This window comes from Lepisosteus platostomus, chromosome 21 (genome assembly GCF_059453375.1).
Source record: "Lepisosteus platostomus isolate fLepPlt1 chromosome 21, fLepPlt1.hap1, whole genome shotgun sequence".
NCBI lineage: Eukaryota > Metazoa > Chordata > Actinopteri > Semionotiformes > Lepisosteidae > Lepisosteus > Lepisosteus platostomus.
The window spans coordinates 9,215,452-9,239,022 of record NC_142631.1 but is presented as its reverse complement, the minus strand read 5'-3'; the positions used below and the strand labels follow the sequence as shown (position 1 = coordinate 9,239,022).

Genomic DNA, 23,571 nt, shown 5'->3' with positions numbered 1-23,571 from the left:
GAGGGGCCACTGACTCTGCCTCCTTAGGGAATGAAGAGATTTGGTTTTGGCTGCTGGTGTCTGACAGCAACTTGGAACACCTGTGAGGATTCTCTATACCAGTGGTTCTCAAACTATGTTACGCATACCACTCGTGGTACGTGGAGCACCGCCAGGTGGTATGCCATATGACCTTGGAACTTTGTTGTGTGCACTGAAAAATCGGGACGGGTTTTCATATTTTCTATTTTAATACGTGTTGAATACGTAGCCTACGTACTACGATACAGCACACGCTAATACTTGAGAGGACACAAGAGCTACTATCTAATTCTATACCTTTCTATAGGAATGCATGCTACGAATGTAAGTGACCAATTGTATTTAAAAAAAGTTATCTCCAGCAAATAGGGAGGTAGGAGAATGTGTGTGATTTTGGAACAATGCCAATGTTGTAAACACAGGAATGCATAGAAATGCGTGATACGAACGCTGGCAAACTTGTGAGCACAGGAAAGCGTGATAAATATTTAAGATATATTTAAGAATTGTTCTAGGTTAATTTGAGAAAATACACTGAGCATCTCTGTGTTTCGCTCCCATGTGCATGAAATAAAAACTTCTTTTAACTTCTGAGATGGACTCCTGAAACGGAAACAGGGAAAAATGCAAGCTTGCGGATTGCTTAAGCAGGTAAGCTCCACACTATTCTTGAAGAACCTTATTTACCATTGGCAAAAGAGCTGACATGTATTATGTGTAGAGAAAAAGATGCTAAACAGCTCAACCTGCTGCCCCCTCTGAAAGACACAGTCACTCATATAATTATTGATATGGCGGATGATATCAAAAGTACACCGATAGAGCAGAGTTTCACTCCAATTAGATGAGTCTGTAGTCGATTTGGCCAATTTGCTCGTTTACGTTAGATACGAGTTTGAGGGTACGTCCCATGAGGACGTTCTGTTCTGTAAGCCACTACCAACCACAGGAGTACAGGACAGCACATAGTTCAGCTTCTGAATGAATTTATCGAAGAAAATGGCATCGACTGGATAAAATGCATCGGAGTTTGTACAGGCGGTGTTAGAGCAATGACAAGCCGACACAGCGGTGTAGTTGCACGAATTAGAGAGGTTGCTCCAGAAATGAATGGACGCATTTGCAACATCCACTGCGAGACCTTTGCCATCAAGAAAATGCCTGACAATTTAAAATCTGTTAGACTCTGTTGTGAATTGTATCAAGGCTCGAAAAATGAATTCACATCTGCTTTGCTTGACTAAACAGGCTCACCCCTCTCACTTAAATGGTGCTTTTTTATTGTTTATTTTTAATTGTTGTTGTTCCCGTGTTTTTTTCTGTAAAGCACTTTGAGAAGCCACCTTTAAAGGCGCTATATCAAATAAAGTTTATTATTATAATATTTATTATATGTGTATGTGAGTGTGCGTGCGCACGCGCGCTCATGTTGGTCATTCAGAATTTCTGTGGTTCCTATGAGAAGATGACTTGTAGGTGGTACTTGGATGCTTTGGTTTGATCAAGGGTGGTACTTGGTCCAAAACGTTTGAGAACCACTGCTCTATACCTATGACTATAAATTGAACCCAAGGTCCATTGAGAAAAAACACTGTGTGTCTCCTTGCCTTTCCTTTCAGTCTTTAGGACCAGATTTATTTTTCTTCCATTTAAAATCAATTTCGGTGCTCAAGGGTGTTTGTCTAGCAATAGCACACTTCCATTAAACTCAATCTTGCTTTGTTATTTCCAGCAGATAAAGGACACAGTGAAAAATCACATTTAAATAGTCAATAATTTTTCACATTAAAACTTCATACAGCCCTAACAATTTCCTAACATGACCCAAGCCATAAAGTAGTGCTGGAAAGTTTGTGAACCCTTCAGAATTGTCTGGATTTCTGCATAAAATTGACCTAAACTGTGATCAGATCTTCATCTAAGTCATAAAAATAGATAAAGAGAACCCAATAAAACAAATAACAAACAAAAGGATATTCTTTTACATTCATTTATTGATCAAAATGATCCAACATTAAATGTTATTGTCAGAAAAAGCATGTGAATCTCTAGGATTATCAGTTCAGTTAAGGGGATAATTAGAGTCAGGAGTGTAAATCAATGGGATGACAATCAGGTGTGAGTTTGAGTGGGCTTGCACTATTTAAAAACATAAACCTGAGTCTTCACTACCAAGGTCTTGTCTTCACCACACAGGTTTGTAATGCCATGCCTTGATCAAAGGAGATTGACAAGAGTTGGCGACATTCATCAGGCTGGAAAAGGTTACAAAACGACTTCTAAAGACTTTGGGCTTCACCAATCCACTGTCAGGCAGATAGTGTACAAATGGAGAAAATTCAACACCACTGTTACTCTCCCCATGAGTGGTCATCCAACAAAGTTTACTCCAAGAGCAAGGCATATAATATTCCGGGAGATCATGAAGAACCCCAGGTTAACGTCTAAGGATCTGCAGGCCTCTCTTGCACTAGCTAATGTCAGTGTTCATGAGTCCACCATCAGGCAAACACTGAAAAAGAATATTGTGCATGGGAGGATAGCAAGGAGGAACCCACTACTCTCCAAGAATAACATTACTGCCCATTTAAAGTTTGCTAAAGACCACCTGGATGAGACAGAAGACTACTGGAAGAATGTTCTGTGAATGGATGACACGAAAATAGAACTTTATGGCTTAAATGAGAAATGTTATGTTTGGCAAAAACCAAACACAGCATTCCAACATAAGAACCTCATCCCAACCGTGAAACACGGTGGTGGCAGTATCATGGTTTGGGGCTGATTTGCAGCCATGGGACCAGGACGGCTTGCCATCATTGACGGAAATTTGAATTCTTGATTATATCAGCCAATTCTACAGGAGAATATCAGGGTATCTGTCCGTGAACTGAAGCTCAACAGAAGGTGGGTCTTGCAGCAAGACAATGACCCTAAACACACAAGTCAGTCTACCAAAGAAAGTTGAAGCAGAAGAAATTTTGCGTTTTGGAATGGCCGAGTCCAGACCTTAATCCAATAAAAATGCTGTGACAGGACCTGAAGCAAGGATGTCATGCAAGAAACCCCACCAACATTACTGAGTTAAAGCAGTTCTGTATGGATGAATGGGCCTCCAAGCCGATGTGCAGGACTGATCAACAGTTACCGTAAACGTTTAGTTGAAGTCATTGCTGATCAAGGGGGTCACACCAGTCACTGAAAGCATAGGTTCACATACTTTTTCCAACAAAGACATTTAATGTTGGATCGTTTTTGATCAATAAATGGATTAAAATGTAATTATTTTTATGACTTAGATGAAGATCTAATCACATTTCAGGTCAAATTTATGCAGACATTCAGAAAATTCTAAAGGGTTCACAAACATTCCAGCATCACTGTATTTCTAAGGTGGTATGTTTTATGAAGCACATTTCTACCATCCCAAAAAAACTCCAGTCTGGAACCAACTGCTCCAAAAGGTAGTGGTGGGGGTTAAACCTTAAAAGGTTGTGTTCCTCAGGAAGCAGACCCTGTTCAGATAGCAGATGCTCTAATCCTAACCTTTCACTTCATCAGATCAGCTTTAGCGGCATTCGGATCAAAAGCACAGCATGGAAAGCATCCAGCTGCCCCACCCCCACCTTCCCTGGGTATAATGCCAAGCATGTCTGATCACTTCACCATCAAAATAACAACACACCCCACCCCCGCCACACACACAGTGCTTCCTTCCCACCATGCCACCAACATGCCCCTTAGGGGTCTGAAGTGAAGCAGGCTGATCACTTCATGTAGTGCCCCCTCCTCATGCGAGGGCAAAGGGCACAGCTGTGGCACGGAAGTCCATGCCAGCTTTGGTTTTCCAAGGCTTTCTAAAGAACACCTGATCTCGTCGTGTCTTGCCCATATCTCCCAGACCAATGGAGCAAGAAAAGTATGAAGCTCAATATTCAGGTTTGTCACTTGCTAACAACAGATTGACATTCCTGCATTTGTCTTGCTCATTGATCACCTATTCAGTCACAGGCTGACACCTTGCAAAGTAGCTGAAGAAATCCTTTACTCAACTCAGCTCCACTGCTATTCAGCCTGCAGGAGCAGTGGGGCAGGTGTTCTGATTTTTTTTCACTGTCACTTGTTGCAAAAAAAAATCAACAAAATTAAAAACACTGTTAGCTTTGAGGACTGGGACTGTTTCAGACAGTCTTTTACATAAATTACTATTTAGATGCAACAGATAAAGGAGGCACATGCTTTGTTCGTGCTCACTCTTGTCCTTCATCCATATGTAGGATATTTGTTTTTGATATTAATGGTTTAACAATGGTATCACGCACATGACACTCTGTATTTGTTTTTGGTAAAGCCCCAAAATTGTACTGCTGAAAGCTAAAAAAATAACTTATATTAACAAAATGTGGGGCAAAAGATGATCAATAAAAAAACTCTTATGAATAGAAAGCTTCACAGCTTCCTCCTTAATCAGATTCAAGCAGCTAATGCTTCTGCCTTTTCACCCCAGAGAATCTCTCATAATTGTATTGATGTTCTAGGAAGCTTTTCAGCAGTATTGTTTAATGTCTTCAGGCATTTTTTGTGAATACGTCTCATCAAAAACAACCAAGGGGCTAGGGAGTAGCAAATAGAGAAACTAAACAATATTGCATGTTTGGACATAAATTAATGGCTTACAGAAAACTGAAAGACTTGAAAATCACCAAGGGAATAGAGAGCCTGGCATTAAAAGAAAAAGGGAAGCATTCTAACCCAGAACATTCCATTGTCCCAGTGTAATTCCTAGCCAATGACTGGCTCTATAGCTTCTGCATTACTGGCCTGTCCAAATCACAAAGTAAGTGGGCACCCACATTACAAAAAACAGGAGCAAAAGTAATGCGGTCAGAGATTGGTTAAATTGCTCATTGCTTCATTTCTCAAGCACTATAATCTAGGCTTGCAAAAAAAGCTTGCATTCAGATGGAAAAATAAATCAATAAATTAAACAAAACTGGCCTCATCCTTCAAAGTAGTGGAAGATTTAATCTTTTCCTTTGCTGAATGAATTACTTGTGTATTGGTGGCCATTTTGTTTTATCTGTTAAAGCAATTCATATTTGTCTGAGTGAAACAGACAAAAAGCACCTTCTTCCAGTTTATTCTAAGCACCAGCATTTTTTTTATTTAATATAATTGAGTAGCTTCTAAAGGAATCCTGAAATAATACTTAACAGAGTGCTGATTACAAACAGATGAAGTAATACCTATGGTGTTTTTCACATTTAAGATTTAAATTCCCCCCTTTTCATCCTCAACGACACTTCTTAATCAGGTAATTCTATCATTCCATTACCAAGTGAATAAAGACAAAGCAGCAAAAAAGAGTGATCAGCAGGAAAAATAAAGGATTCTAAATAATGCTTAATTATATTATTCCAATATCTTATTCAAGATCTTGAAGATGAATTCAATCAATGTGCAACAGAAAAATAAAAAATATATACAGTAGTTACATTTTGTAATTTATATCCACAAATATTTCAAATATTCTGTCCATTAAAAGTACAAATGTGTAAATACATTTAATCAAAGAACTGTTGCTTTTCTGCACTGAAGCTAATTTAATGCCTTTTAATTATTAAATGCCCTTTACTTTTAACTTAATCCCTCTGAATTGAATAGGAGTAATCAGTTTTCCTAAAATGACAAATTATCAGGGAGGTGGTTTTAGAAATCAATTATGTGCTTCCTAGCTGCACTTCCTTGTACACAGCTATCTGCCCCATGGTCCTTACAATCTAAGTCCCAAATTATTTCTCTAGTGTATTAAGCTAGTGCACCATGTTCATTGTCTTGTAGTTTCTTTGTAATCTGAGGTCTTCTGAATTAAGAGAGACTTGGAATTCTCTACCGTGATCATTTCACTGTGTCACAAGTGCACATAGACAGAAAATAAACAGATAATACAGCTTCATTATAGAAAAGTGTGAAAAAATGGGTTGACAGGCTTCTGATACCATACTTGAAGTAAACCCAGAAGATGACAGCATTACATTATTTGGTACTGGTTCAGTGTATGAGATACTATCTTAGGTTATTGGCTAGAAGGCAAGTTAGTACTCCATTACAATTAAAATGTGACCACATTAATGAAGTATTAAAATTACAGATTACAGAACTTCAGAGTGAACAACATAAATTATGCACCCTGTCAGTGAGTGCAGTTATGTAATTTAGTTTTCATAAGAGTAGACAGGGGTTCTCTGCGCCTTTTTTTCTAGATCTCCTGAAAACAGCTGACCCCTGGGGTAAGAACAGTGGACCTTGAATTGCGGTGCCCCAGTTTAGATTGTGCACAGACGTTGCACAGTCAGTAGCATGGACTGGCAGAGTGCCAAGTAAAAGCAACCTCATATAGTTACATTGCAAGTCTTGCATGCTTATAGCGCAGCTAGGGATGAAGAGGTGTGCCAGGGCAGACAGAAAAGTTATATTGAATGATTCAGTGAATTCCTAACAAACAAAAAGGACATACTGTATAATTTGATCTTTCTTCTTCTTTAACCCCAATAATACCAACCTAAAGCATGAATTTATTTTACGATCAAAAGCAGCCTGGGCTGTTTGCTTCATCCACTGTAGTCCTGTCAGCTTGTGACTCTCTGCAACTTTATTTAAGGGCACTGGTTCATCACAGCTCATCAGCCCATTCCTTCTTCCTTAATAGCCTAGCTTGATTAATTACATCCTGGAACTCAGCTGTAAACAAGTCCTACCGCAGCTACTGTGTGTTGTACACAAAGACATCTTGCAGTTTATTTGTGTTTCTGAACCTTGAGCCAAAATACAACTGCAAAACAGGGACAACAGAAAAATCCATTAAAAACAACAACAACCACCACAATAATAATAATTATATAAAGACTCCTTTGATACCCTTTCAATCTACAGAATTACTTAACCCTTTATTCCAAGAAATAATTTATATAATGAATAAACCAAATTTGTTTTCAATAGAAAAACTACTACTTACACTATATTACATTACTAGATACACTCAATACCTACTATTTACACACTGAGTACTGTTGCTGCAATGCTCTGCTCTGTGTGCAGGCCAAAACAGGAAGTGGCTTACACTGGGATATGAATGTGTTCAAAAATCATTTAAACAGCACTGCATTTTGATATGAAATAGGTTAGTGGTATTGTCAACTTGCAATGTCTGAGCCTTAGCAATGAGATAACATTTCATTATGATTGTGCTGTTTGAAGGATTATCAGCTCAGGGACCTATCAAAGGCTTAGTCACCCTGATTTCTCCCTGATAAAGACTAGAGATTGATGGGCGCATTAGAGCTGTGCCAACAAATCTTTAGACACTCCGTCCTCAACTGCACTTGCAGGCTGCTGTCAGACATCCCCCTGGCAGTATGCAATCCCTGAAGACAGAAATGCCATGTAGCTCCTTACTGCTTCACTTGGAGTCTTGAAAGCCCAGGTTCTGTTTTGGGTCCTTAACATCTACAAAATCTCCTGCTAATTTATCCTTTTCTAAGCACCTGCTCCTTCATAAGATTCTGCAGGGTGCAAAAGTACTAATAGAAAAGGAAAATGATTACATTTTCAAATGTAATTGCCATGTAATTCAATACTTTGCTTAAAAAATCTGATAATATCGCATATTCTCCTCATGGTAAAAATGTAAAATGCTTATATAAATATTGCACCCTTACAAGATTTTTCATTAAGTGCAAAATACACTGAAATCCAAATGTTACAAGTATAAAATAAATTATTTTAAAACACAAAAACTAGTGCTGAAGGAAAACCTTAAGAGATCTTTGCAAAAGAATAAGAATATAAAATAGAAGGGTCATGTTTATTTACCCAGAATGTATAACAGCTGCCAGTAGTGCTGTAAAGATTATTCATCTCCACCTGGCACTGTAGAAAGCTTCTGGTTCCTAATTAAACTTCATGAACATAAATTGTTGTGCTCTGCTTTCTTTCTCTTTCCTGTCAGTGGTGTCCACATCGATCTCAGTGTGAACTACAGCCAGTGCTGTTTAGCAATTTAGATATCTGAGACAGTGGACATGGTAAATTTGTTATACTGTATGGAACAGATGAGTTTTTTTCTGACTGACACTTTAGACAGATTGGGGACTGAAAACTAGGTTACAGGTACAACTGTCTTTGTTGACAAAATTTTATCCTTTCTATATCTATAAGTATGCTTTATTTCAGTATCATTTTGTGATTAGCTAATGTAATGGCCTAGAGAATGCATTTTAGGATTAATCTATCATTAAAACTACACAAACAAGATTACAGTGTATATCGGACCTAGAAATAAACAAGGTAGATATATTCCCTTTATGGATTAGGAGACATATATCTCATAAATTATTAATAAGTAATAAAATATATATCATTTCAGAACCATTTTATTTCAAAATGCCCTTTTTACATTTGACAAATGCCCTGACAAACATTTTGCATTAGACATATTTCGTTTTGTCAAATCTGTTCTTTCCTCTGCAGACAATGCACAGGGACTTGAGCCATAGCTCATATGTCCAAAACAAGCAGCTAAGAGAACTGCCGTAAGGTTTTCAGACCAGCCATTGCCTGAATCCCGGCTCATTAGACAGGAGAGTGTTGATTATTGTACAGAAAGCTTGCCAGCCAGGAAATAAGATCCATATAAGATCCCGGAAGCGTTTTCACTGCTGCAAGAAACGCAATTAATTAAGTTGCATTAACATGACATTGCTGTGGTTGGCAGGTAAATTATGTACTTTTTTACTTTTTTCTCCATTCCTTCACTAGGGTAGCTGTATGGGCTATGTATCAGGGTTTAACTTTGTGAAGAAGACTTCCAAAGGCAAAGCTGTTAACCAAAAACTGGAGCTGCTCTGTGTCCCATTCACATTATCATCCATGCATTTATACTTACATGCACACAAAGAAATACAAAACACACACACACATACAACAAATCTTCAAAGAAAAGGCAGATTGATTAAGTCAGCAAGGTTCTGTTATCTTTAAAACAGTAGGATTGCCATCCAAGAAGGGATTAAAGTAAGATCTGCAGACAGAGGAATATTAAAATCCAACTTGAGTAAAAAGTACAACGTTTCATGCCTTTAACTTAGGAAGATGAGTTTATTATGAATGAACACTGGCATTTTAACACAGCCAGCATATATTTAAACATTCTGCTTCTTACGTTATTACCTAAATAACATCTACAGTAAGATCTACAATAAAAAAAACACCACAAAAAGTGGTATATCTAAAAAAGAGAATAGCATAAATTCTACAAAACATTTATCTATTGTCTTATGATTCAAAGGAATCAAAGGCATATAATACTTTTATCCTGCAGACATCTCATGAGGTTAATTTAGAGGCTCACATGCATGCTAATGTTTAGTTGTATAACATGAACAGCTGCTTTCACAAAAAAGTATGCAAACTGCACATTGTGGCAATGATGTTTATGCATTTATCCCATAGAGTATCCCAAATCTATAAATTATGGATAATGAAGCACTGTCATAATGGTTTTGATTTACATTTTTTTTCAGCAACAAAAATAAAAACAAAATGGTTACATCTATCACCATGGAGTCTGAGATACACAAGAGCTTAGAAGTGTTTTTGATGCAGTTGAGAAAGAACTTAAATCTGTTTCTTTGTTCTAAAAAATCCCTCTGTGAGATCATCACATTTCTGGATCAATTCAACAGCTCTTTGCAACCCCTTCCCCCTACATTAATAATACTTCAGAAGTATGGAATTTGTTAATCATTGCTGAAAATGGTTGCTTTTTTCAACGATAACTTTTTATAAGGCGCAGTGCCAATATATTACTGAACAGTAGGAAAAACAAAAGATCTGTGTGTATACCCCTGTTTTACTCTTGAGAACTATAGTGCCAGGGTTTGGAGAGGGGTTTCGCGGGGAATTGGTGAGTAAATCCCAATTAACCTGGCAATGAAAGTAAATAAAATCCAGACTTATTTTAAGTAGTAATATAATAATATATGCAACATCATGTAATTTATTAATTGCACAGGTATTGTCACTACTTCCCATCATGTTATTACAATTGAATATTTTCATGTTTTCATTTATTTCCCAAAACAACAAATATGTTGAAATTTAGGGCAGTTTTTTAGTCAAGTGTGAAATGCAAGGAGTTCAAAATAATAATAATTGCGCTTTACAGGTAATGGGGACTCCCCTCCATCACCACCAATGTGCAGCCCCATCTGGATGATGCAACGACAGGCATAGTGCGCAAGAACGCTCACCACACATCAGCTATCAGTGGGGAGGAGAACAGAGTAATGAAGCCAATTCATAGATGGGCATTATTAGGAGGCCATGATTGGTAAGGACCAATGGGAAATTTGGCTAGGATGCCGGGGTAACACTCCTGCTCTTTTCAAGAAATGCCCTGGGATTTTTAAAGACCACAGAGAGTCAGGACCTCGGATTTACGTCTCATCTGAAGGACGGCGCCTTTTTACAGTATAGTGTCCCCGTCACTGGGACAGTGCCCCCTGCTGGCCCCACTATCACATCTTTCAACAGCAACCTTAGTTTTCCCCAGAAGATCTCCCATTTCTCCCAGAAAGTACAATCTAAATTTGACACTGCTGAAGACTGGATTGTAAAAAATGAATATGTTTTCCCGCTGAAAAGCATACTGGGAGGTTGTATTTATACTTAATAAGATGGCTATCAAGGACAGAAAGCTTCATTAACAAGCTTTTTATTTGACTATGTTCACACCTTCTTTGTTATTTTAAAGGAGAGTAAAAGAACCACACTGCATGATTTGTTACTAAACAGCTTACAAAACAAACAGATGGCCAGCTTTCACTGTATTTCCCTAAATGTCCACTATTCAAAATCAAAGTAAATGTTGGATTTTTTTATTGAACCTTATTCAAATTTTTATAGATTGGTCCTCTGTGATTCATTAAGCTAGTTTCGCTAGCTGTTCTCTTACTCTACCCCAATTTCTATCAAGGACAGAATAATAGTGCCAATTCTAGACTAGTAATCTGTTTGCTGGGTGGAAGTGGTAAGTAGCAAGGCAATTAAACCTGTTAGAGATTGTGAATAATGGATATAGTTTTTGGCATGATCTGTAATCTCTAATAAGAAATAACTAAATGAAAACCATGAAAATAATGCAAAAAAAAAAGCTTGCACCTGGAAAGAATCTTGAATGTCTTTGATTAAAAGCAGATGCAAAATCCCCAAATACTACTGGTGCAGCACCCTGTCCAAGACCAGACATGACATGTAAAATTACACCAATGCCTGAATACACCAACTCCTCCCCCCGACACCCATCACTCACACATGACCCTGCTTAAAAAATAAAAAAACTATTATTTTTCCATTCTATACAGAAACATTTCTTTAAAGGAGCATCTGTCACTTTAATTTTAAAAATACAGACCATATGTGAATTCTGTGCTTTAAAATCAGACTCAATTATGGAGAAGGCGGCTGTAATCATCAGGAAAAAATTAGCCAGCCGTTCTCTCAGCCTCTGTTATTGGCTGACTTGCTGAGACTGCTCTGTTTGAGGGCACCCCAGACATTCCATCTCATAATCTTTTCCATTCCTCCACTTGAAGAAATGAAATCATAGTACAAGGCTTGTATTGTACATGTATTAGAGACCTTACTTCATTCCCTCTTACTGTATCATTGTATAAGTTTGTTATTTTTAAATTAAAGAAAATTATTATTGAACATATATGTTCCTCGGTATGTACTTATTTTTTTTTATCCAAGGCTATGATCTGTGTTTCTTACAGCAGTGAAATCCCCAGTTTCTTTTTTTTAAAAAGCAAATAATTTAAAACCACAAAACCATTCTTTTACCAGATCTGTGTGGTAGCCACAAACAATCAAAGGAGCTGGACCAAAGGTGTGTTTGAACGAAACATATTTTTTCCTTGAATCCCACCTCTGGATTTGTGTTCCTAAATTGCTTTGTCACACTATTTTAAATGTTACATGAAGCATCCAGTTAGATATTATGGTCAAGTTGTTTATTTTTGGGAGAAAAATCTGTATTCCTGATATTCAATATAAATTGGATTCAAGTGTGCTAAACAACTGATTACAAAGTGATTTACTGTGTTGGACCAGTTTTAATTTAAAAGTACACCAAGCAGACCATAGATACTGTACCATAAAGTATTGTAATAATAGGCACAGCCATTATGTCGTATTGTTTGTTTTGGTCTGTGTTTTTGGTGTTTATTTTACAACAAAATTCCTTCTATTAAAATGCAATTAGCAGTCATTGCATCTTAATTAAATGCCAATTCAGTCAAACCTATTTTGATTGATTACCCTCTCAGTATTGAACTTTTTTTTTAACATTATCAACCATAATTATTTAAAATAGTAATTATTGTACACTATGTAAATGTCTGTTCTGTTAAAAAAATATGGTCAGGACATCTTGTCCCAAACGAGGCAAAGGAAATACAAAACCATACATACCCCTAGCTATAGAAACACTCAATTTTACACTTTTGCTGTAATACAATTTTTTTGCTATACAAAGTCATTTTTACTGCAATGAAGGCAGCCCCTTGTGATCTTGCTAAGCTAAACGTGCTAATTAACTATGCAACAGTGTTCTTATTTTGCCAATTCAGTACTTCTAATTTAACAATGAGTAATTCTGGGCTATTTTCTAGTTTTCAGTAATTATTTGTAGGTTTTTACATGCTTAATAATGGGAAGTTAATTTTCCTTATGAGAATTTTCACAGTATAAAGAGTTGTTGAAGAATGAAATACCTTTGTATACTAAGAGAGAGGTATAAATGTGTATCAATTGATAAAATGCAGGAGTGAAATGCCAGGTACACAGGTTTCTAGATTAGTGATCGGCATCACCTGTAAATACTGCTTGAGGTACAGATAACACTAACACAGTAAGCAAGAATAAGTAAGCCTTGCTTTATATTTAGTTTGGAGGAGTGTGTGCAGGTGTACATTCTTAATACCTTGAGCATGTGATTAATGCAAGTACAATGCACTTGCTGTTTTAATAATATTGTTGTAATGTTCGAAAATGTGATATTTATCTGCTTGCTAATATAAGCAAATCAGTTCTTTATTAACCTTTAATAACAAAACAAATTGTTCTACTTAATTTAGCTTTATAAATTATGGAGAACAATTCATTTTATCATTGTAAGTGAAAGCTAGCAAGCACGGTCACCTCCTGCCTGAACTATGACAGCTTATTGTCTATATGTGAGTATCTGATAAGACATTAAAATTAACATTTCAGCTGCGTAGGTGTTCAAACTGCAGTGCAACTTGGCAATTGAACTGCACAGAAAGTGTTTCTGATTATTTTAAATGTAGTACACAATGATTCCATCTGACAAACAGTTTCAATACTTAATAAATTCTTTCACAAAATTAAAATAGTACAATGTACTATTATAATATTACAATTATAGGCTACTCATAGAACCTATTTTCACAAAGTCTGAAAAACAAACTAAGCTTCACCTGAAAGTAACCAAATCAATACTATTTCTAGACTTTTATTTTATTAGCTTAATGTCTTTCCTCCTTAATTCCTTAAGTCCCATGCTAACTGTACATTCTAAAATAAAAGATGTGAAAGTATTGATAGACAAACAGAAAACTCAGTATGTGAGAACAGCTTAATTTAAACTTCTTTGAAGTTTGTTTTGACTTCTTTCTTTTCCCTCATATTACTTTCTATGGCACCTGTCTACTGAAGATGCTGTTGGAGAACAACTGAATTATGTTCCTTTTCATTGACTTATCAAGTCCAGAAGCAGGCCTCTATACCATTCTGCCTCTATGTCACACTGTAAATCAGAAATATTGTATTGTAAGCATAGCCTTATGCATTTATTTGAACAGAAGCTGAATCTGATAGGCAACCTAAGCATGGGGTTGATATATCAATGCCAGGTCCTCAAGGCAAATCTGTAAACCTCACTGCATTTACGTATTCTCCAGACAGATGGCCAGTCTGTCTCGGGACTCACATTTCAGACTGGAGATCATAGCTGACTCAGTGAATATCGTATGCCTAAGTGACTTGACAACATCAACAGACTCGCATCCCACCCGGGACACATAAAGTTCTGCATATCAGCAATAATAATTTAAAACAATACCTGTTAGTAAAAATAATGCACAGGATAAAAAAAAAAAGTTCAACTGGCTTCTCCACAATTCCAATATTTGAAGTATCCATTGCTTAAAAAAGAGAGTCAAGCGCAATAGGTAAAAATCTTCACTGAACCGAGACTGAAATAAGTCTTGTTTATTTCACAACTAGCTTTTTCTGGATGTTTTCCCTGTTTATTATGCAAGATAAAATTTATAATAGAAAAAATAAAAATGTAATTTAATTATTTTTCTTTACATAATATTTCAAATATCAGTTAAGTAACTTAAAATATTACAATACTAATCGAACCATTCTAAACTAAGTTAAATTGCCCAATTGTTTGGTGAATCATTTAATTTGTATTCTTGATATTAAGATACTAGAAATTTCACTTTAAGCTATCAGAAGAGTGGGTTTCTCTTTTATGTAGGGTTGTATTTTTATCTCTTTTTCTCTTTTGTTTAGGGCTGTATTTATTTTATATACTTATTCATTTTTTCTAATCTACTGATAAATAATGAAAATATCTTTGCAAACCAGCTAATTTCAGGGTGTACAATTTTTAAGATCTGTTCCTCTCTAAATTTCAACCTTGAAAAATAAAACCTTTTAATTAAAACATTATCACAGCTATTTGATTTCGATTCACACTCTTCTTGAATGACCATAAATATGCATGTTTATTAGGGAGAAGGTTTTTTGTCATGGTACACTTGAATAAGGTATTTTTAATAAATTTAACAACCAACCAACACATCCACATCAATAAGCAGAATTGTATCAAAATAAATTTCCATTGAGATGTATTAAAAACCTTTATGTTGTCTAATAAAATATTTTTTATTAGCTGCTTAAATATATAAAATAAGTAATGAGACAGAAATCTTCGTCTAGCTTTTAGATTTTACAAGGAAGACATTTAGGTGATTGTATGGTGTTTGCATTTCTGTGTTCCAACATGTAGGCAAATGGAAAATATTCTTTGTGGTTGGAACGGGTTATTGTTATACCTGCACAAAGGTTGTACCATCTATTATAAAAGGCTGATTTTTTATGATTCTATTTAAAGATATACACCAGATGGTATGTTAAAAAAAAAGATGGTGACACAAATTTGATTGAGTATCAAATTTAAGAGGCAATCCCAATTTCGTATTAAAACATTCCAGGAAAAATTAGAAGCAAAAAATCTATAATTAGGCTATGAGAATACAGATTGTGAACTATGCTATTTATCTATTTGTTTTGCATTACTTATTTTTAATCCTTTTAAATTTTGTTGATTCTTTTTCTTTTTTTACAGTATAACCCTTTCTTCCTCCCAATTGGTAATCTATTCTGCCACAAGAGAGATAAAGATTGTGCATAAAAAACACTTCTGCAACCAACTTCTACTAGTCCCATGTAAATCACAGCACTGTTTGGAATTGACAACACTGCAGGCTGACGGGTACCTAGAAAGTCAAGGGGTGGAGAATAACCCAGTCTTCATAAGCCCAACTTGAACTAGAGGCACTCGGCAACTGGGGAAATCCCAGTCACAGCTGGCGAGCTGCTAAGACCAGACTCGAACTGGTAATGTTTGATCTCAGTTTGTACTCTATAAATAGGCACTTCTGCTTGTATTGCTTTTTCTTTGTTTTTTATACAAAAACAAGCTCACCTGCTTGTGTATAATAATGCAAAACAACTGGTTTTGAACTATCTCCCCCAGCTAGTGTAATTCATAGTCAGTTTCTAGGGCCTAAATCACAAGTATCTGTGGGTTTTTGGCACAGTACAAACAGCCACTTATCAAGCACAAAAATGCTGTTAAGAAAAGACATTTAAAACAAGTAAGTGCTGGAAATACTGAGAATAAAACTGTTTTTCCATCTTCCTATAATAATTAATACTTAAGTAAAAGATAAGATCTTACAACAAAAAAAACAAACAAAAAAAAAAGGCCTTTACCCAGTAAGAATTGCTGTGTTTAAAATAAACAGTCCCAGGCACTAATGTGTTATCGGGCTGTTGACATGATTGTTTTACGATCATGCTGTGTTAGGGGTTAGGGCAAGAGTGAATGGCTCATTTGCAGGAGGGCTTGCAATAGTACCTGTAGATATCCTGCGCTGGTGGAGAGGGCACATGCCACTGAAACAGGAGCAAGCTGTTGGGGAACTGATTGCATCTCCTTGTCTTCCCCTCTCAACAGGTGGTGCTAGTGAGCATGGGGGTTTGAGGAATCCTACAAAAGGAAATGGGAGCAAAAGAGGGAAAATTAGTTGCAATCATTGGAGTTGGGACACAATTAAAACTGAAAAATGGTACTATCAAATATCATAAGCAAAAAAGGGTTAAGTAAAATTGAATAGAATTAGCCTTAGAGCTTCTAGGGATCATAAATTTACAGTAAATTATAAAGTAGTTGTACTGCAAACATGATAATAGAGCTTTGTCAGATGTACAGTACATCTTGATAAATCTGCCATTAAAAATGAAACCCAGCCTGGAAACTGCCACTTATCTTCAGTACTCAAGATCTGTTTAAACACCTCCTTCTGTCTTCCCTGCCATTTTTTTTTTATCCACTCTCTTTCGAACTCCTGTCCAGGCAGCATGAGCACAGCTACATGATTCAACCACCTAGCCCTCTGCAGAGACTCCCAGCTAACCTTTCACATTTACTAAACCATCTCACAGAAAGCGTCCGACCTCCCCTTTCAGACAAATTAGCTCAATGCACCACATCAGATCTGCTACACTACCCAACACAGGCAAACGAAGGCATCTTCCTGGGGCAGGGCGTGGAGGTTGAGAAGAGAAGGGGACTCTACTCTGAACAGGCTAAATGCCAAATTAAGCCTGCGGACCTGGAGGGCAGCTAAGCCCTTCCTGATGTCTATTCAGAGGGGAAGAGAGGTCAAAGACAACAGGGTGGCTGTAATCGGACATAAAGGGTCAACTGACTGTTGCATGTGTGTGCCACTCTGCCTCACCAAGCCACACACCCTCTACATCTTGAAGATGGTGTTTATTCTACATCAGCACAATATATTAATTGAAAATGTGCACAACCAGAGGAAAAAATAAATTGCGTTAAACAATGACATTATTATGTATCGTCATTACTTACTGTACCTTATCCCTTTTAACTACAGGCTAGTGTAAACTAGTCATCATATGCACTTACTTTAACTTAAAAAACTGTTCTGGTAAAAATAATTTCAGATTCAATTAATGGTTCTAAAATAGCTATACAAAAGAAAATGTACTGTATGCTGTATTTAGGTCTATACAAACCAGTATCACAATAGGAATGTAACACCATCACAACATTTTCATTAACAAAGGCCTTGTGGCATGGTGTTTAGCACCACTGCCACACAGCTCATGGGTCCTAGGTTTGTTTCTGCTCTGGTTGCTTGTTTGTGTAGAGTTTGCATGTTGTTTATATATTTGCATGGGTTCACAATTAACTGGGGGGGATGCTTTCAATGGAACCAGTACTGGCCAGGGAACTATACAGAAATTGAACATGAAGAAAATTATAGGTCAGAAGGATTCTTCTCATTTGTGGCCTTTTCAAAGAAACAACAGCTTGGCTTTTCTTGATTTTTCAGAATTTAAGTTGTCATTAAATGCAAAGGAAAACCACAGCACTTCTCCTTGAGAACATATTCATGAACAACTGAAGCTGCACTCTAAAGACATTCCCACAGGATACTAGCATAAAACAATCTTGTAGTCACTTTCCATCATCAACTTTTCTTTTCCCAATTACTTGACATGTACATGACTGTTTAAATTGCTTTTAAAGACTTTTAATTCTGGAGGATAAAGATACATTAACAAAGGAAAATCAACTGATGGTTTAAAATGTTTATCAAATTTAAAGGTACAACTAACCCTGGTAAAAAAAACTTTTTTACTAGACAGTTGTGTTTTATAGGAGAAGCACAAGTGTACATTATTAAGAAAATCAATTTGTCTGTTTTATAAAAATACCTGGCTTCACACACACACTAATAAAAATTGAACTTGCAGCATTTTCCCAAAGAGAATAAACTCTACTTAACTCCCAGGGATACAGTATGAATTATCACAAGCCTAGTTGACGAATACAAAATAAAGACAGAAATACCACTCGAGTCTCGGGAGGAAGAACTGTACAAAACACAGACATGAAAACTCTCTCTCTATATATTCTTTTTGGCAGAAAATCACCGTTCCCAACAACTGGCATAGCAGCTTTGAGATGACTTCATTTTCAGCCAAGAAATCCAACTGCTCATAAAATAATTAATTCAATAATAAACAACTGAAAATGTATAATATCAAAACTTAATGCAGAGCAGATGCATCGTTATGGAGCTAATGTTAAGTTTGTTCTGTATTTAAGAAAACACTGAAATATTTTACATTTTCATGAAGTGCAACTCTTTGGCCAGATAAGGCTAACTCAGGACCGTGTATTTAAACTCATCCATTTGTGTGCTAGACGTTGAGAGTATCCACATATTGACTGCATGCAAAGGGTTTACTAGATTTTTTCTTCTTCATGAAGACCTTTAGTTTTCAAGCCAATATCAAACATAAGGGCACTGACATACCCTGTTCAATAAAGCACCATTATTTCCACTGTCGAAAGCATGTCACTCCATATGAGTTCAGGAAATGACATTTAAAAATGTCCCAGCTATATTGAATTATTTCCCCATGATAAGCCAACTGAGATGCTAGATATACAGTCCGGTGAGGGCTGGCTATCAGGGAAAATTAGTCAATCTTTTTGATTAAAATAAAAAAAACAAATACCATGATCTTTAAAGACTCTTCACTTGAGATAAAAGGATTAAGAGCATCAGCACGTAGAAATTGGGGCCTTTCCAAAGTGTCATATAAAAAGGATGAAATGGTGAACACGAACTGTTTTCAGGGTGCTAAGAAAATCTTGCAATCAATTTACAAGATAGGGTAAAAATGTTATCAAGGCTGTGTCAATGCCAATGGGGGAAAAACTTCACTTGAAGTGAGCATATTTTTAAAGTACATATTTGCAATGTGTGTTACAAAATGAATTATACTGTTAAGATGTTAAAAGATCTTATTGAAAATCATAAATGTCTTGTTTTATTTTTATAAAGGCAAAGAACATGCAGACTGCTCACAGAAGGAGCCCATCAGGAATTCAAACCAGAATCAAAGAACCAAGGCAGCAGTCCTAACCATCTCATCACCATGTAGCCCTTTTAATATTAATGTAAAAAATACTTTTCAATAATGCTAATCTATGCAAGTCCCTATCCCCAATTAAAACAACTTAATGCATTCATTACAGTTCTGCTACAACCTAAAAAGTTTTTTTAAGCCTTTCTACTCCAATTTACTGTAAATTACTGAAAAAAATAAAATATGTATGTTTACAAATTAAAGCTCAAATTGAATGTGGCTCAAATGGCTCTGAAACTGACATTTTAAATTATATCTCTTCTTTGCCACAGTGTATAAAACCAGTAAGTTTCAAACTGGAGATTTTCAAATTTGAGGACAGGAGAAAAGGGTGAGGGGGTGGGTTTGCCGGTAATGGAATTTGATATTGTAATTATGCCAATTAGACCTCAATGGAACATATACAAAATGCTAATTAAAGTGAAAAAACTCTTCATTAGAGACAAATTAAGTGAGACAACCATTTGTGGGGAACTAATGCTTCTGATAAATGAGAGCATATTAGATCCACTTAGTTTAAAAGCCTCACTACCTCTGCTTTCACAGAGCTAATTTCTCGAGACTTCATTTCTCGGGGGTATGTTTGCTTGTACAGTATGTAATTGAATGCTACTCTGTTAGTTGTGGTGAAAGCAATATTAAGAGCCATACCAAAAGATGCTACTAAGAGGCCACTGTAGGAGATACAATATTAATATTATTTTACTTGCAGTGGGTGAACAGAAAACTGCAGAAGTAAATAGGTCTAAATGCTGGAAACAATTAGGTTAGAAGGTTTATATCCAATGATGTTTGTTGGCAATGAAAAGCCAAAACATTCTTAGCAGGAATAGGAGCAAGTCTATTTCTTAAAACATCTAAGCGTTGTTACCTTTTTAACAGATACAAAATGCATGCCACTTATATACACATACAAATTACATTATGCAAGATAGAGAACATCATAGAAGCATAATGTGAAAACTAAATTCCTCAATACATCCGTAATAATAGAATTCACTGTACAGTACAAAGTGAATGCAGGTCTTTACACACACTCTTACTTCTTAAGCCTGTGATTTATTTCAATTGTGCAGGAACTGCATACTTTTTGAAGGATGGCAACAATTACAAGTCCAAAAATACATATATTTGTTTTTCCTTTGATACAAATCCTATGCAAAAAAATCAAACAGCAATTCAGAAACTGGAAATGGGCGAACAATGATTGAAAGGTAGTCCTTTCATACAATCTGACTACAATAGCACAACCAGAGAACAAGGAATGAGCCCCATATTTGCACAACAAGGCCTGGATCTTTGCCACTTACTCAATGAAGCATTTTTTCTCCACTGTCCAGATCCTGGAGGAACTGGTACCCCTATCTGGAAGCAAACTGAAGATTCTATAAAATGTCTGGACGCACAATGACACTACCGAGAATGCTCAGAACAATGTCACTAAAAATCATAATGTGAATGAAAGAGTTGAATCACAGAGTACCACTCAGCTTTTTCAAAATCAAAATTAAAACAACTAGGCAGCACAGGGTGTCATCATTCTTTCATAGAAGTTACATTTTACATAACAATACAGGAGGATAATTTATAAAATTTACATTGCAAGCACAGCTCAGACAACAAAAAACAACATTATTTCACATATATTTGAATAGTTTTTACTCGGAAATAGTAAAGGATTCATTTACATTTAGGTAACATATATTAAGACATTCTCTCTTTATAGCATTTCAGAGTGTACGGAAATCTTAGAATGAGTATAAAGTATTTGAGTGTTTTATTTTATTGTTAGTGTTATTATGTTAAATGTTTTATTTGCAAATAACTATCAAATATAACTGCAATAATAGATATCTACAACTATATAAAACTATATAAAAGAACTGTAAATATTTTTTATTTTTTTATTTTTAAAACTCAAAATAGAATAATGTGACTTGGATAAAGTATGCTTACATTAATTTAAATTCTGTTAGACTCCTGACTTTCTTTAAAGAGCATTATTCAACATAAACATTAAGTTCTTTCCTTTCACAAGATAGCTGAACTAAATTTCATTCACCTTCTTCCACAGAAATCTAATAATACAGTATAGGCACATAACTTTTATCAGTTCCCTTATTAATCAAATAATAAAATACTCTGCTTTTGGCAGAGAGGAAGATTGATAATGAAAGACGTGGAAAGTGTGGCATTAAGGCAGAGAGCAGTTTTGCTGCCAATACTTTCCTGGGTAGAGTGTCTGCAGAATGGTCTGTTTTACAACAGGCTCTTGGCTCGGGCACTGAGGTGTCTTGGCACAGAGTAACTACACTGCGCTTTGCTTTCTTGTGTTTGTCATCAAATAAAAGCAATGGGCCAACTGTGCCATAACTATATCACTGGCAAATCACTGTAAAACTAAGAACTTATAAAACTGACTTATAAAATGAAGAAAAAGACATCATATATGGGCCAGACTGCTTTATTTGATTAAATACTGCACATTTTTCTTCTCATGTTATCAGTAGAATGAAGAAACTCCAACACATCAAACAGCCATGCACTGAGGTCTTAATCTCATCTGTTATGTTGAATGATTGCAAAGTTAAACAATAGTGAAGGAACTGGATACGCTAGGCTTAAAAAAAGCTATTTGACCATCTACAAACACTGAGAATTTAAAACTTAATTTTAAGTGGCTAACGGAGATCAATGTCAATTCCAGCATCACCATGTAACCAACAGTAGATTACATCATAGCCTAAGGAGCTGCTCGTTGATGTGATTATCGCAATATTAAAATTATTCTAATGTTTGCTCTTTCTAGATTATATTAATGATCTAGATTCTGGTATAGTTAGCATATTTGTCAAGTTTGTCAAGAAGACACCAAAGTAGGAACATTAAACATCACAAAATAAACATAGAAGCACATTTAAATTCAAATTCCTTTTCTTTACATGTACGCATTTAAAATCTGAAAAATGCACACATTATATATAGGATAGTAGAGAATACAAGATTTAATGCCGGAATAAAATATGCATTTTTTCTGCTTGTCTCAACCAGGCGTATAGACCTCTTTTGATGGAAGTAAATGTTTTGTGGCTAAATAAATGCTCAATGCTATTAATAATCAATTAACAAAGTTTACCAAAGAAAATATCTAAACACACAGTAAATACTCAACTTACTAATACATAAGAAGCAAGTTCTATAATATCTGACCACATTTTGCAATGTAAATTATGTAGATTTCATATTCAGGCTCCAGGCAACAAAAAAGTTTAACTGTAGATTAATTGAACCATAAATCTCAAAATAGTTGCATTTTATGCTTTTAAGAAACTGATCGACAAAAACAATTATTTCCTTACAATTAGGAAATGCCCTCTAAAGGTAAGTTCAAAGTCTCTCCACTATGCTGATTTCATTTTACTGGCTCTTTAAATACCCACTTATTTGAAATCCTGACTCGATGAGATCGATAACTTACTAGTTGAATCTTTCTTGCCTCTACTGTGTCCTACTTTCGACCTTGTAGCTTGTTTCCTTGGTGATGAGATCAAAGATCAAAAGTTGTGTTCCATACATCACTTCAATAATAAAAGTCTTTTAAGCTGGGATCTTCCTCACAAACAAATAATAATGGAAGGAAATAAAACATTATTATTACCTGCAATAATGGGCTATAGTACTGACACTTGCCATTTTCCAGTTAGAGAATAAAATGTAAGTTATGAAGAGAATGGTAAAGAATAAGCATGAGCATGCTAAGTAGGTTTTTTTCCCCAAAATAAATTATTGCTTTGCCTTAGCTTAGATTTGAACCATATGGTTTCTATAGGAATTGTACCTTGACAAGTTGTTCATTCAAAGGACTTCAGAAATCTATGTTGCACTGTAGATTTTCAAGGCTTTACCAGGTACCAGAATGTCACTGTCTGTCAGCCTTTCACTAAAAGTAAGACCCCCAAAGAAAAAAAAGAAGAAAACATGGTACACTCATGTTGCTTATACTAACAGGAACTGAGCCATTAAAATATGCCAGAGGCACAGCACAGAACTAAGATTTTTAATAATTCTATTAGACATGGCAGATAAAAAAATCCATTGCAATCTGTGCTTAATGCTACTGTTTTTTGTATGTGA

At 35.7% G+C, this 23,571-nt stretch overlaps 1 protein-coding gene across 3 annotated transcripts in view; it reads right to left on the bottom strand.

Annotated features, from left to right (window-relative positions):
- Nucleotides 1-23,571, bottom strand: part of LOC148643982 (retinoic acid receptor RXR-alpha-A) — a 134,792-nt gene that overhangs the window by 78,111 nt on the left and 33,110 nt on the right. For all 3 annotated transcript variants that reach the window (XM_088615495.1, XM_088615496.1, XM_088615497.1), the window contains exon 2: nucleotides 16,322-16,453. In XM_088615495.1, the coding sequence (XP_088471621.1) occupies nucleotides 16,322-16,453 (132 nt within the window). The remainder of the gene's footprint in view (nucleotides 1-16,321; nucleotides 16,454-23,571) is intronic.